General features: G+C 45.0%; 1 protein-coding gene across 3 annotated transcripts in view; it reads left to right on the forward strand.

Moving 5' to 3' along the window:
* Nucleotides 1-13,657, forward strand: part of NSD1 (nuclear receptor binding SET domain protein 1) — a 69,146-nt gene that overhangs the window by 23,176 nt on the left and 32,313 nt on the right. For 2 of the 3 annotated variants that reach the window (XM_074839110.1, XM_074839111.1), the window contains exons 4-10: nt 716-888; nt 2,880-5,460; nt 9,123-9,244; nt 9,392-9,674; nt 11,494-11,603; nt 12,693-12,762; nt 13,539-13,657. In XM_074839110.1, the coding sequence (XP_074695211.1) occupies nt 716-888; nt 2,880-5,460; nt 9,123-9,244; nt 9,392-9,674; nt 11,494-11,603; nt 12,693-12,762; nt 13,539-13,657 (3,458 nt within the window). The remainder of the gene's footprint in view (nt 1-715; nt 889-2,879; nt 5,461-9,122; nt 9,245-9,391; nt 9,675-11,493; nt 11,604-12,692; nt 12,763-13,538) is intronic. The other variant, XM_074839112.1, reaches the window with a different exon arrangement.

Below are 13,657 nucleotides of genomic sequence, written 5' to 3' on the forward strand. Positions count from 1 at the left end.
TTTATGATTGAGTTTCTTCTCTTGCTCTGCACCTTTGTGCCCAAAATATGGAGACAGTCATTGCAACTGATATTGTGTCATGTTGCACCTAGTCCTTGTACAGTGTGTGTGCATGTGTGTACTTAAATACTGCGTTAATGTTTTATGCCCTAAATAAGAGTTCGTTTGGTAACAAAGCATTGAACAAGATGGGATATATCACGGTGGTGGAGGCTCAACCTGTATGAGTAAATCCTATCCAGAAGGATGTAATTTCTGGCTGTTACTGGCACACTGTTGCCTTTTCCCCAATGGTCAAGTGGACTGGAGCGTTTAATCATTAATAGGGAGTAGCAAGAAAGACGTGCTGCCCAGTATGTGTGTGTCTCAAGGAAAAAATATTTGGATATTTTTTGCAAAATTCTTTTGCAGCCAAACTGTAGTCATTGTTCTAGGGAGATAACCCATCTTAGATATATTAATTGATTGTTTGTAAGAAAAAAAAAAACTATTTAAAAATAGAGAGTAGCGACACAGAACAGAGATGGAAGAGTTCAAAGGGGTCTCCCCTAGTTCTGAATAGAAATTCCCAGAACTGGCATTCATGTGGGAATGTTATTAAGCAAAAAGCCATTGAAAATTACATGGCAAATCGTTACCTACTTCTGTGATTCTTTTTGTGTGTCTTCATTCTGTTATATGCAAGGGGTTAATTCTGTTAAATTTCTCAAAATAGTTTCCAATCGGAGACCGTACCGAGAGTACTATGTGGATGCCTTAGGAGAACCTTCAGAGAAAACCTGGGTTGCTGGGAAAGCTATTGTCCTCTTTGAAGGAAGACATCAGTTTGAAGAGCTGCCTGTTCTTCGGAGAAGAGGAAAGCAAAAGGAAAAAGGCTACAAACATAAGGTGAAAGATCTGTTTTCTCTAATATGTTTTTGATGCTTTGAATCTACACAGTACAAAGCACTCCTTTATGACTGGAATTGCACTTCGACAGCTTTCTTCTGTGGCAGTGACTGTAGCAACGCGGCCAGGGAAGGGATTCTTTACATCCTTACGAGCATAGTGTATAAGCTGCCAGGAGTTTCCAGGCTCTCTTTCATGTCAGGGTGTGGCCTGCTGCTTTTATTGCCCTAGACAGCTCCGAGAGGCAGAGGAGTCAGGTCTCTGTCAGTGTGAGATTTGTTTAGCAGCACAGCCCTCTCCTGATGTCTGTTACAGCGAGCTTCTAAATAACTTCCTGTGCTCTCTGGCAGCCTCTTTTGGCTGATCTGAAGCAGAGGTGGAGTTGCACGCTTCGCTAGATCACTGACTGAGATAAAGCAGTGGGGTTTTTAGCCCTGCTTCAGTAATTCTCTGTATAGAAACCTGTGAGGACTTATAATTTGACTTGGAAAACGCTTTGTTGGTGAGCTTGTGGGAATGAGTTTTGTGGCTCATCACATCATCTCCGTTTCCAAACATAACAGCCCTGATCAGTTGTACCCAGTATAATGTAATGTGACACAGGAGTCTGGTCTACACCTTTAGGAAGGTGACTGGAGGAATTAACTTTCTAGAATTGCTGAAGTGAAAAAGCACAGAGGTTACTGCGTTACTGTAAGAGAGCAGATAGTCATACTAGGCAATGGTGTCTGGTTTTTCTTTTTCTCTGTTTCCAAGAGGTTTATTAGCAGTTATGTACTTAACCCACATTAATGCAAAACTCTCAGATTAAATGTGCTCTTGCAGATGTGAATCCCTGGGTGTTATGCTTTCATTTCGTTTTCCTTTTCCAAGGACATGTTCAGTATCTTCTCTAAGGTCTTCTCTCCTTGTGTTCCCAGCCCCCTAACAACTAGAGACATGCTCACAAGTAACTTTTGGCTCTAGAAGTGCTGCATGGCTAGAATCTCATCCTATATGTAAATGGCAGTGCCAATGTCACTGCAGTAGAGGGGAATCAAATGTTTGTTGCTCATGTAAATGTCCAGGTTTACATCACTGGAAGCCAAAATCTGATGCGAAGCTGAGAGTCTTTGGCTGCTTTACCAGGCTCCATAAATCTCATCTCAGCAGATTAAACAAGTTTTTGTTGGTGTGAGGGTTTTTGTTAAAGTGTCAGAAATGTGAGTTGTTCTTCCTGCCTTGGAAATGGTTTTGATTTTAGGGGCAATTGTGAAGCCTTTGACTTGCTGTTGTGCAGCCAAGAACTACACACGTGGGTAAGAAACAAGTTTCTTGCTGGTCTTAGACGTTAGCAGAGGTTCCTGTCCAGTATGGAGAGTACTTTTTGTTTTATACTAAAGGTACAAAGTTAAAGTTGGAACACTTCTAGGTAATGGAGGTCTTGAATTTAATAGAGTGCATCTTAGTAGGGTGTGTGTGTATCATCTTTGTACCAAGGTGAGTTGATGGACTGGGAAGATTGAATCGTGCTCAGAGTTCAAGGGGTGCAGAAGAATCAAGAATGAGTAAAGCAAACGTGTCTGCTCAAATATTTTGAGGAAAATGATACTGTGCTTTCCTTGAGATGCTTGTTGGCTGTTGCTTTGCATTTCTGTGCCAGGGATCCATACCATTTGCATTCCTCTTTACCGACTGTTGTGTTCGGGGTGTGCTGGGATGCCGGGACATCTGGTTCCTGGGAGACCTGTGCTTGCAGGGACCTTGTTGCTGTTTTGGGAATGCACAAGGATTTTTATTACGCTCAGCAGGAGCGCAGGTTACTTACCTAGGAGGAGTATTTTCTGTGTCTACTAGGCACGGTCTCTGGGAATCCATGTGATTGTCTTAAAGATGCAAAGTGCACAACTGTCACTCTGTTCTGTGCCTTGTACACCTCAATCTCACTTTTATCTTGTTGGTAACCACTCAAATTTTTTATTTCTCTTTTTTTTTTTTCTTCCAACTTTAAGGTTCCTCAAAGATTTATGGCTAAATGGGAAGTCAGTGTTGGACAGGCAGAAGACATCCTTCTCGGGGGGCCAGAGGATCAAAAGTGCAGCCAGAGCTCCAGTGAGCTGGACAGCGAGAAGGAAGTGCGGTCAGAATACTATGCCAATGGCCCTGGAGCAGAAAGGGACAGGCAGCTGAATGGATGTTTTAAATCCTTGGCGTTTGAGTCCAGACACCCGGCCAGTGAAAAAGGAAAATTGCACATTAAGCCACATGTGAAAAAAAGCTCTGACAGCAGAAAAAGGACTAGAGTAAAAAAGAGTGGCGCAAGAGGGGAAGCATCTAGGGGAGAAATCAAAGAAAAAACACCAGACAGCATAGTTAGAAACATGATTGTCGGGGACCTACCAGGTAAACACGCGTCTCATGAACTTCGCCGGATTGCCAACAGCCTAACAGCATCCAGTAGCACCAGGGAAAATCATTTGCTTTCCTCCTTTGGAGAAAGACGTTTTGAAAAGACAACTTTGAAACCGGACTATGAGAATCGTAAAAGTGATGCTCTGAAGAACGCTTTCCAAGGGGATTTGTTTTCCAGCGCATCTTTGGAGAGAGAGAAGAGCTCCCTGGGCATTTTGTGCAGCTCCAAATTACAAATACACTATTCTGCGTCTGATGCTGGTATTGAGAAAAAGCAAACTGAATCAGATTCATCCTCTTCCCTCTCAGATGGTGGGAACAGTGATGTAGATACCATGGACCAAAGTTCAGAGAGAGCCTCTAGTGCTCTTGAAGTTAGTGATTCTTCAGATAAAATGGAGAAGGAATTTCCTATGACGTCAAGTGGAAACATTAAGCTTTCCATGTATCTTTCTCAGAAGAGCAACAGAAGGGCCAGGAAGAAGTCATACAGAGATCGCAAACCTCTGGGAGGTTCAGTAACCAGCAGACTTGATGCAGAATTTGCAGATGGGGAGCTTGAAGTAGGCTTCTCTGATGCTGAGATGTCATTGACAGCTCTTGAGTGCTCTTCAGATGTGAGAAATGACAATCTTTCCCTAGCAAACAAGCACACTACTCCCCAAAGTGTTTCCAAGGACAGCTCCTGGCCTGCTGTTGCAAATCAAGCAATCTTAAAACCGAAAAGCATGAAATTGCCCCGAATTAGGAGTATAAAATGCAAACATAAAGAAAAAGTTGCCGGGTTGGAGCCTCCTCTTGCAGAAGAGGAGGGTGGCATGAATCACTGCTCTTCTGATACCAAAGGTTTCTCTGGCCTTCAGAGAGATTCTCTTCAGAGAAGTGGAAAAGTTGATGGTCAGAAACTGTTAAACAACATGCATGAGAAACCCAGGGATTCTGCTGAAATAGAAACAGCCGTGGTGAAACACGTCTTGTCAGAGCTGAAGGAGCTGTCTTATCGGTCCATGAATGATGATGCTAGTGACTCTGGTGCTCCAAAGGCCACAGTACCTTTACTTTTCTCTTCCGCCTCTGGTCACGGTCGTTTGCCTATTGAGCCAGATTACAAATTCAGCACCTTGTTAATGATGTTGAAGGATATGCATGACAGTAAGACAAAAGAGCAGCAACTGATGACTGGTCAAAATATAGTCCCATTTCGAAATACCAGCACAGCTGATGGTTCTGGAAGCAATTCTGCAAGTGGTCTGAAGTCCTTGTCTATTGTAGGTCCCCCATATAAAATAGAAAAAAATGGAGATTGTGTCCAGGAAACAGTAAATCCAAACTCCGCTATAAGCAACTCCTCATATTCACGCAATCCTCCAACCAAGTTGATGGGGATTGGTACTAGTAAAAGGGAGCCCACGAGTACTGCTGTTTCTGGGACAAACGGCACAAATTGCGTGCCCAAACGCAACTGTTCAAAATCTAAGCAGTCATCAAAGCTTGGAGATAAAACAGTTTCAAACAGAAAGGACTTAAAACCAGGAGGGCCAAGTAAGTTGCTAAGTCGGTTATCCAGAGATTCAGGAGAACATGCATTCCGCGTTCATGGTTCGGTTACCAGTCCTCTAGGTAATGAAGCAGAAGATACTGGGAGGAAAGAGTCTGTTGATTTAACAGAACATTCAACTGATGAAGACTCTGCCTGTTTATCTGATGACAATTTAGATCGTATTGGAAGGAGACCTGAAGCTGGTAGAAATATTGAGAGCTGCACTTCTGCTGAAAATGGGGAGAGTCCAGACTTGGATTCAGAGGCAAATAGTGAGAGCTCTCTTGGTGATGAGTCTAATGATATAAATCACGTAGCACCCAAAAAGCGATGGCAGCGTTTTAACCAAAGCAGTGCTAGATCTAATAAGCACATCAGTAGATCTAGGGAACAAGGAAACTTGGAGAGTGCCTTTGGCTTGAATTCTCGTGGCTTTTCACTGAAGGGAAATGAGTGCTTGGGACGTAGGCATTCCCCTCATTCAAAGGTGCTTGAGGGAGACCTGACAGATCAGGACTATAAGAATCATTTAGACTTAGTTGAGAAACGTTTGAATGTATGTGGTAAGCCAAACAACAGTGTGATGGACTCAGAAACAGAGCTTGGCAACTTTGCTCCCCAGTCTGAATTCTCTGCACAAGGTAAGGGAGCTGGACTTGCGCCAGAGTGTGTATTTGTATACATTTTATACTTTTTCATTTAAAGCATAAGTTATGGAACTTGGGGCTATTTGACAACGTGGAGATGTATACATCTGAGCTGAAGAAAGTGTGTTTTGGGTTCTCTGTAAGCATGGAGAACAGGCGGCAGAGCGACTATGGGATTTTGCCTAGCTTTTTGGTCAGGAAGTTTAAATACATTTACAAATCATTAGTTCCTCCACAGTGAAAGGTAAAATAAGCATCCTTCCAAGTTTGGGATTTTTTTTTTTTGTTTTAAACTTATACCTTCATAATGTGTTCCATAGAGCCACCTGCTTGGTGTTAGCTGATAGATCAGTGCTAGAAAGTTGTGGGAAACTGAGCCTCAATGGCTGCTCTTACTTAATTTTTTAGTGCTGTTTGACATAGACTCTGTCTCTTTGGTTTGTTCTGTAGGATTTCATGTAGGATTTCAAGTCAATGCGTTGGACTTCTTTTGGCATTTTAGTGTGTAGCTTTATTAGCTGCTAATAACAAATTGGGGAACCCCACAGACTCCCTAATTTACAGCTCTGGTCTATCTGCCTGAGGGGTGAAGGGGAGAACAGAAGTGGGGGAAGCTGCCAGGGAGGCTGGGCAGGTCTGGAAGATGGCAGGCAGAAGTAAGGCAGCATCACCAGCAGGGAAATGACCTTGGAAGGAGGAGGCTTCTGAGGACCACAAGGTCAGACAGCCCTGCCTCTCCTACAGAGATGGGGACATTTGGTTAAGGCCAAAAAATAGAAAAAAAGCATGTGTGTAGGGAATAGGTCCAGCAGAGCCATGTTCAACACATACCATCATCAGGCTTCTGCAGAGAATTTGGGGAAGCAAGCCTTAATGAAAACAACAAAATGAGGTTTTTACATGGATTTCACCAAACTAGATGGCTCTAATCTATTTGCAGTACCATAAATTAATATAACTTGACAGAATTTTGAACATGTGTGCATTTTGTGGCTTATGTGTTCCTTCAGCGCACGTTTTGGTGTGTGTATTTTGCTACTAGTGGTTCCTGGCGGTTGTTGCCTTGCACCTCTGTTTCAGCGTGGAAAAGGCAGCTCTTGGCTTAGTGGTCGTAGGACCTGCCCAAGGCAGGTTACAGCAGGCACAGAAAACAAGCCTGTAGGGTGTAACGCACAGGGTAAGAGTTCTGGTTTGAAGTCATGACAAGCTTAATCGTTCACTGCCTCCTCTGGCTGTGGCTGCGTGTTTTTGAGGACTTAAGGCTTCACAGAGCAGGTGAGAGGATGGGTGCTGCTCTGGGGCTGTCAGGGCTGTGCCGCAGGAGTGTCGCGGCCCGCCGGAGGGAGCGAGTTCCTTCTTTGCACAAGGATGCAGACGGGTTTTCATGGCTTTGTGGTGGTTTTGCAATTGAAGCGTCCCTGTAATGTGTTGATATATGAGATGAAGATGCAAGTCTCCAGAGGGATTTAGATAAGAGTTGCCAAAGAGGTAGTTATGTTAGGAGAGAGGCGGCAGAGGAAGGCAGCAGGCTCCTGGGCGAGGTGGCATTGGTGGTGAAGAGTGTGGAGTTGTCCTGGTGCTGCACACAGGGATGCAGCGACAGCGAGGGCCTGGGTTTGCTTTGCAAAAGTGACAGATCAGCAGCTGCAGTGTAATCCAATTCCTCTGCCCTAAATAGCACGTGAGCCTTGAAGCACACCTGCGTCCTGTCTGTGCAGATGTGCCATAGGGAGGCACTGGAGCCTCCGTGTATGAGGAGCTGTCTGGGCTGCTGTAACACCCCCACTGTGCTGGTGGTAGTGAGTAAACCTCTAACGCTTTGAAAAGCCCATTTGTGGAAACCAGTCTTCCCTTTGATATCAGGCAAGGCCAATTACATAGAAAGTAGAGAGAATGATGCTGGAAGTTAGACTAACTGCAGCTTACAGAAGAGGAGGAATTTCCTCTCTGCCAGTGCTTTGAGGAGACGTGGCTAATCCCTGTCCACAGCAAGCAGAGTGTCAGGGTAAGAGATCACAACAGATTGCAGTGACAACTGTGTAATTTCCACTAAGTTCAAACTGTATGAAGTCTTCATCATGGTTGAATGACAACATTTGGCATATTTTTGCTACAAACTTTGCGGTGCGATGTAGAGCAAATAAGGCAGAAGTGAAGATTGGTGGAATTTGCTGATGTAAAACATTTTTATAAATAATGGTTTCATCAGGTATGTGATTTGCCAGTGCCAGTCAGACTGCATTTGGGATTCTTGTATGGGATTCACTTTGGGGGGGAAAAAAATGCAGTTAAGCCAGCCCTTCTGGCACAGTGCTCTGCTGCGTGGCTTTGGGGCTCTAAATAGTTGCCCAGTGAGGATACTCATCATACACATTTCAGCACACAACCAGCTGTATTTCACCCAGACACCTGTACAGAGCGTTAATAGAGGCTGAAAATAGCCGTGTTTGAGAAAGTTGTTCCTTTCTTCTCTTTTGGCCAAGTTTGACGTTTTCATGCTTGTTTTAACCACAAAGCCACAATAAAGCATAGCAGTCTTGTCCAATATCCCCATTCTGAAGCGTTGCACTGGAATGCTTTGTTATAAAATGTTTCCGTTTTAAAGAAGAAAAAGCCACCTCCTACACATGAAAAGAAGCAAAGAGGATATTTACTGCTTGTTCCTAAACTTCCAGGAGACCGCAAGTGTTTTTGTGACTAGGAAAAATCTTTGGACAATATCATTTAATAATTTTGAAAACTAAAAAAGGGGAAAAGCCAGAGGTGTTCTGGGAAGTGGGAAAAACATAAACTTGCATCATCTTGCTTTTGCAGCTTGCTGAGTAGAGTTGACATAGAGCATCAGGGCTCTTTTTTTTTTTTTTTGGAGCTTGCTGCGCATTGGGGTGTTGAGGTGGTATAGCATGGGTGGTTAGGTTTATATCAAGGAAATTCCTGTTACTAGGTTTCCCTTGTGATGGTGCAGTGTTGTACAAACACAAAAACATAGGAGCCTTGAAGAGCTTGGAGTCGCTGGCGAGGACTGTTTGCTCCCTGATCTCATTGTGGAATCTATTGTCGGGAAGCAAAGGCAATAAATGGGCTTGCAGTAACAGATGGGGAGTACAGAGCTCTTGTAGTATATACAAAAATATGCCAGAGAGTAGGGGGAGGGAAGGAGTTAGGCTTAGGTGTTACTAATGAAAGTTTCATGACTGAACCATGTTATGGGGGAAAAAAGTGTTTTCCCATGTCCCTGCACTAAAACCAAAGGAGTTTGGGTTAACAGCAAAAGTAGCATGATGAGTCTGAGTTGCTAATGGCCTTAGATTTTGGTAAAAGTGTGCTGCAAGAAGGCTAGGTGAAGTTTGTCTAGGGAGAGGTTGGGTGAAATTTCAGGAGCCCTCTGTCAGATATCTAATATTATTTGATTTCTTATCTGAACTGCTTGAAGTTCCATAGGTCCTTAGAAATCCCACCTGCCATGTCTGGATTGTGGAAAATAGGAAGATCAAAAATTATAAGGTTGTATCAAAGAGAAAGAAGTTATTGGGGCTCTTCCGACTTGGAGCCTCTGGAAGAGAAGGCAGGAACAACTGTTACCTACAGATCATGAGGAGAATGTTGTCTTGTGATCATCTCAAACACAGTCTTGAAGCTGGTTTCCTTTTTCTTAGTACATTCAGAGAGGAAACGCCTTAGAAAGCCAAGTAAACGGCTTCTGGAATATGCAGAAGAATATGATCACTTATTTGCACCCAAGAAAAAATCAAAGAAGGGCCAGGAGCAATTGCAAAAGGTGGGTGAAGGCTAATGTGCTCTTCATGGTTATTACTCTGGGGCTCTGGTCTGTGTGCTTTTGATGCTTCCTTGCTGGCTGAGTGTTCTTGCTGTGTGCAGTGCTGTGCAGGATGAATGTTTTCACCAACATATTTCACTGTGATAGGTGAATTCTGTGGTGAGGTCTGAATTTGAAGGAGGTCTTCCTGCACGATGCAGTCCTGACAGAGATACCCAGCGGGGGCCAAGTCCTTTGGTTTCAACTCCATCTTCAACCAAAGAGTCCCCTCCCATCCTTGAAGCAGAGTGCTCCTTCTCAGAACTAGGATCCCATCCCACCGGTCAACTTCTAGAAGGACCTTCAAGTTTTCCAGAGCTGGTGCTGTCTTCCTCGGATGTTTCTGAAGTTTCTGCTTCTCCAGATGCAGAAGAGAGATTCCTGAAATCAGGTATGTGGGAGGTTGTGTGATTCTGCTTCTGTAAGTGAACGTGTCACAAGTTCAGTGGAAATTGTTGCTTTGGTCAGCGTGAAAAGGTCAGTAGCTGTTGATCTGTTAGTTTGGTTTTTGCTTCATTCAGTGACCATTCCTGGTGCTGGTAAGGGAGAGAGGACAAGTACAGTGGGTGACCTGGTGAGCTGGATGATTACACTTACACTATTAGCTTTCTGTGGTGTGTGATGGTCCTCCTTAGGTCCTGGCACAGAATACCCCATTGTCCAAATGAAGAAAGTCACAATTCCTTCTCTGAGTCTTTGCCATCTGTGCTTGCAAACAGTGGCATCCCTTCAGCTTCAAGGTCTCTTGCTGCTGTTAAAACCCCTTGGATGAACATTGCTGTGCTGAGGTTGACATGCAAAGTCTGATCTGCATTGCTCATGGCGTGACCTTTTGCTCTCCTAGGGAGCTTAGGGAGTTGTAGCACAGAAATACCTCTGGAAAAGCTTTTTTTTCTTAGAGGTGCTAAGCATCTGTAGAAGTTGTTGGAGACTTGTACTAACAGCAAGCCAGGGCCTCAGCTTTCGAAAGTAGGGCACAGTATACGGAGAGCAAGTGCGGTCTGACGGGCTTTTCCCCTTTCCAACAGAGTCGGTATCAGGGTCTACTCTGCAGTACACTCATTCTCTGGTAGTGTCTGAAGACACGCCCAGGGTTAAAGCCTTGGTGTTCTGACTGTGCTAACTTGGAGGGGACATTGTTCCTGTTCTAAAGGGCCTGTGGTCAAAAAAATTAAACGAAGCAGAGAGGTACTGAGAGGTCAGTTAGCCTGTTACATTTGAGGGCAGAGGGATTGCCTGTGGGGGCTTGTAGGTGTCGGATGGAAAGTTGGAGAGGATTAAAGGAGGAAAAACTGGGGATGTGAACCTGAGGTTGGAGGTGCAGGAGAACAGTAGAGGGTGCAGCAGTGGGAGCAAACATCCAGTACGCAGAGGTTGCATAGCTCTTCCCCCTCCCGAGAAAACTCATCTCTTGCTGAAGCCCGCAGAGCCCAAGCTGTGGGCAGAGGCTTGCCTTGAGAACGATGCCGTGTTGTCCCCCCATTAGGTGTCTGATGCATAAGCAATGCATGAAGAAGTGTGTCACGGAAGGGGCACAGCTGAGGCTGATAAAGCAAGCAGATGAAGAGGGTAAGATGGGTAGAAGGCTGTTTCTGTGGAGTGTCGTGCACTCAGCGTCATCATTTCCTGGTCGTTCTAAGTTTGTACTGTTGCCAAAATTAGTGTGGATGAGCCCAGGTCTAGCAGCTCCTTACCTCTTGAGTGCCAGCAAAAGGCTGGAGTAGGAAATGGTGCAGGTTACAGCTTGTTTGTTTGGGGTGTCTTTTCCCAGGTAGTTTTATCCAGGAGCATGTCCTTTAGCATGTTTACTATGTGCAGCATGAATGCTGGTGTGAGTGGCGTGGGAGTAGAGGCAGGGCTGTATTTGTCAGTGGTAAGACTGGCTTATGCCAGATCAAAGTGATTGGGAAATTATGATCTCAGTTGCGTTGCCAAGATGTCTTAACCTGCTGGCATTGACTTCATAGTCTCTCTTCTGTGGGTGGATTTTTGTATTACATATTGAGGTATGCCTGAAGGTCATGGCAGACTGTGGTCCATTTTTGTGGAAGTTGTACAGAAACAGGTAACTGGCATCTCTGCCCAAGGAGCTTATGATCCCAAACACAGGGTGAAGCAGATTGTTTTGAACTGTTGGCTGATATTTGCTTAATAGTCTGATTGAAGAGAAGAAAACCCCCATTTACCTGATGTGAAGAGTTTCATTGCAGGAAACTTCGAAAGCAAGCGTCAAAGGAAGCCCACTAAAAAGCTCTTGGAATCCAATGATTTGGACACTGCCTTTATGCCAAAGAAGGAGGAATGGACTACCCCAAAGAAGGTACTTTCCTTCCAGCTCTTTTGAAAACCAGATAGAAAACGAGCCTAGACAGCAGACCCTGCTGACTGAGACACAGTGCAATGGGCTGTGGTTTTTTGTTGGCAGTGGCCCAGGAGCAAAGGTCCACCCTTCCCAGAGGTGCTCGCTGCTGTGTTGTGATGAAGAAATCTGCTGAATACAGATGTGTTCCCCACCCCTCCCCACTTGTAATGGGGATCGGGTGTTTTGGCTGTAAAATCTCCTGCTCATTGATTTATATAGAAAAGGGGGTATCTGGATGCTAACTGGGAAGGTGTGAGCAGAAATGTTCTGTGCAGGAGCTTTCTGTCACTTACATTGCAGCGGAGCTTGAGCTTGAACCTAAGGCTTTGTCCTTTTCCATCAGATTTCCTCTGAGCAGTGTTTCCTTTGTTACCTTCCCAAGTGAGCTGGTGAATGGTACGTAAATGCAGACTTGTAGCAGGATGGAGGCTTGAGTTGTATCACATGTCGTATACAGTGCTTGGTGCAGATTTTTAAAGAAAATGCTGCTCTTCTCCGTTAAATACTCGATATTCAGTGACATGGTTTGGAAAAAAGCAACTTGTGAAGAACTGTTTCAGGTGGTGTACCTGCACAAGACTTGTTGCCACTGTTTCTAAGGTTGATTAATACAGTTTTCCTCCTTTCCTTTTTCTCTCTGCGTGTGGCACAGTCTTAATGTAATTATCATGGTTGCAGTAATGCAGAGGCCAGTGTATTTGGTCTTAATGCTCCGTAAAAGTGTAAAGCCAGAAGAGAGTTTCTCTTCCCAGCAGCTTACCAGGGTGTTAGCAGTGTTTTTGGGACAGCTCCGGAAACAGCAGATGATGCTGGTGAGCACAAGACACAGCAGACTCGGCATTCCTCCCTGCCCAGAGACTGACTTTTCCATGTGGGATCTGTCACACACATAAAACAAATGTTTTCTTGTAAAGTCTCTAATCACTGATGAATTCATGACCTGAACTGTAAGTTACATGTTGCAGTCATTTGTAAAGGCTCTGAGTGGCTGAGGAACGTGCATCTCTGCTTTGCATCTGGTGACTTGACTCTGTTGTGTATTTGTAGGGCACGGGCCCTTCCGAGAGTGACAGCTCTGAGCTCTACTCGCCAGCCCACTTCTCGGACCTGGGAGAAGGTAAGTGGAGGCAGGGCTGTGGGGGTAGGCTACTGGTGACATTTGGGTCAGTGCCTGTGGCTTTGTGTGTGTGTGTGTGTAAGGGCTTATGTGTCCTGGGCGCTCTCAGAGGGTGCTTGCCTCAGGTGAGGCAGTGGCAGAAGAAGTAGGTACTGAGATTGTTTACCCATGATACTGTTATGTCTTTGATTTCCCTCTGGAAACTGGAGATGGTGGGCTCATCTTTCTGTGAGAGGATGTTCACTTCTCATTCATGGTCTGGGTGCTTGAAGGAAACTTCATCAGCACAGGTCCTGTACCAATAGGCTGTGTTTTGCCTGGTGACATGCTGTGACCAGGCTGAATGGTGGCTGCCCTGTCCCATGGACAGTTGTGCAGTTGCATTGTGCTCCCTCTCCATCTGCCTTTGTATCACATTGGTATCAACACGAGGAAGTTGTTGTTGCAGTGCAGTGGGAGGAGGTAGTTATCAGCAACGTAAGCTTTGTGTCGGTAACATTTCTTCTTTTCTGCTGGGGGGCTGTCACAGGAAAGTCAGTGATACTGTTCAGCAACCCAGCAAAGGAAGCTTAAACCAGTATGAATTGGTGTCCTCTGATGGTTGCAGGACAGAGGGCAGATTGCCTGGAGGCTGGTATTGCCCCAGCCCTTTTGCTCTCAAAGACAGTGGGACCCAGTCTGAAGCTGTCAGAAAAGGTGTAGAACTTGCTGGTGGCACCTGTAGCAAGGGAATTATTTCTGCATTTTCCTTGAGTGGTCTTTCTGTTGCATCCCAGCTTCTGAAAAGCTCTTGGAGAAGCAGCGGAAGCGGAAGAGACAGCGCCATCCCTCTGCTGCAATGCATTCCAAGAAGGAGAGAAATGAGGAAGGGCTGGGGGAGACCCCACACTCTGAG

This window comes from Strix aluco, chromosome 13, assembly GCF_031877795.1.
Source record: "Strix aluco isolate bStrAlu1 chromosome 13, bStrAlu1.hap1, whole genome shotgun sequence".
Lineage (NCBI taxonomy): Eukaryota > Metazoa > Chordata > Aves > Strigiformes > Strigidae > Strix > Strix aluco.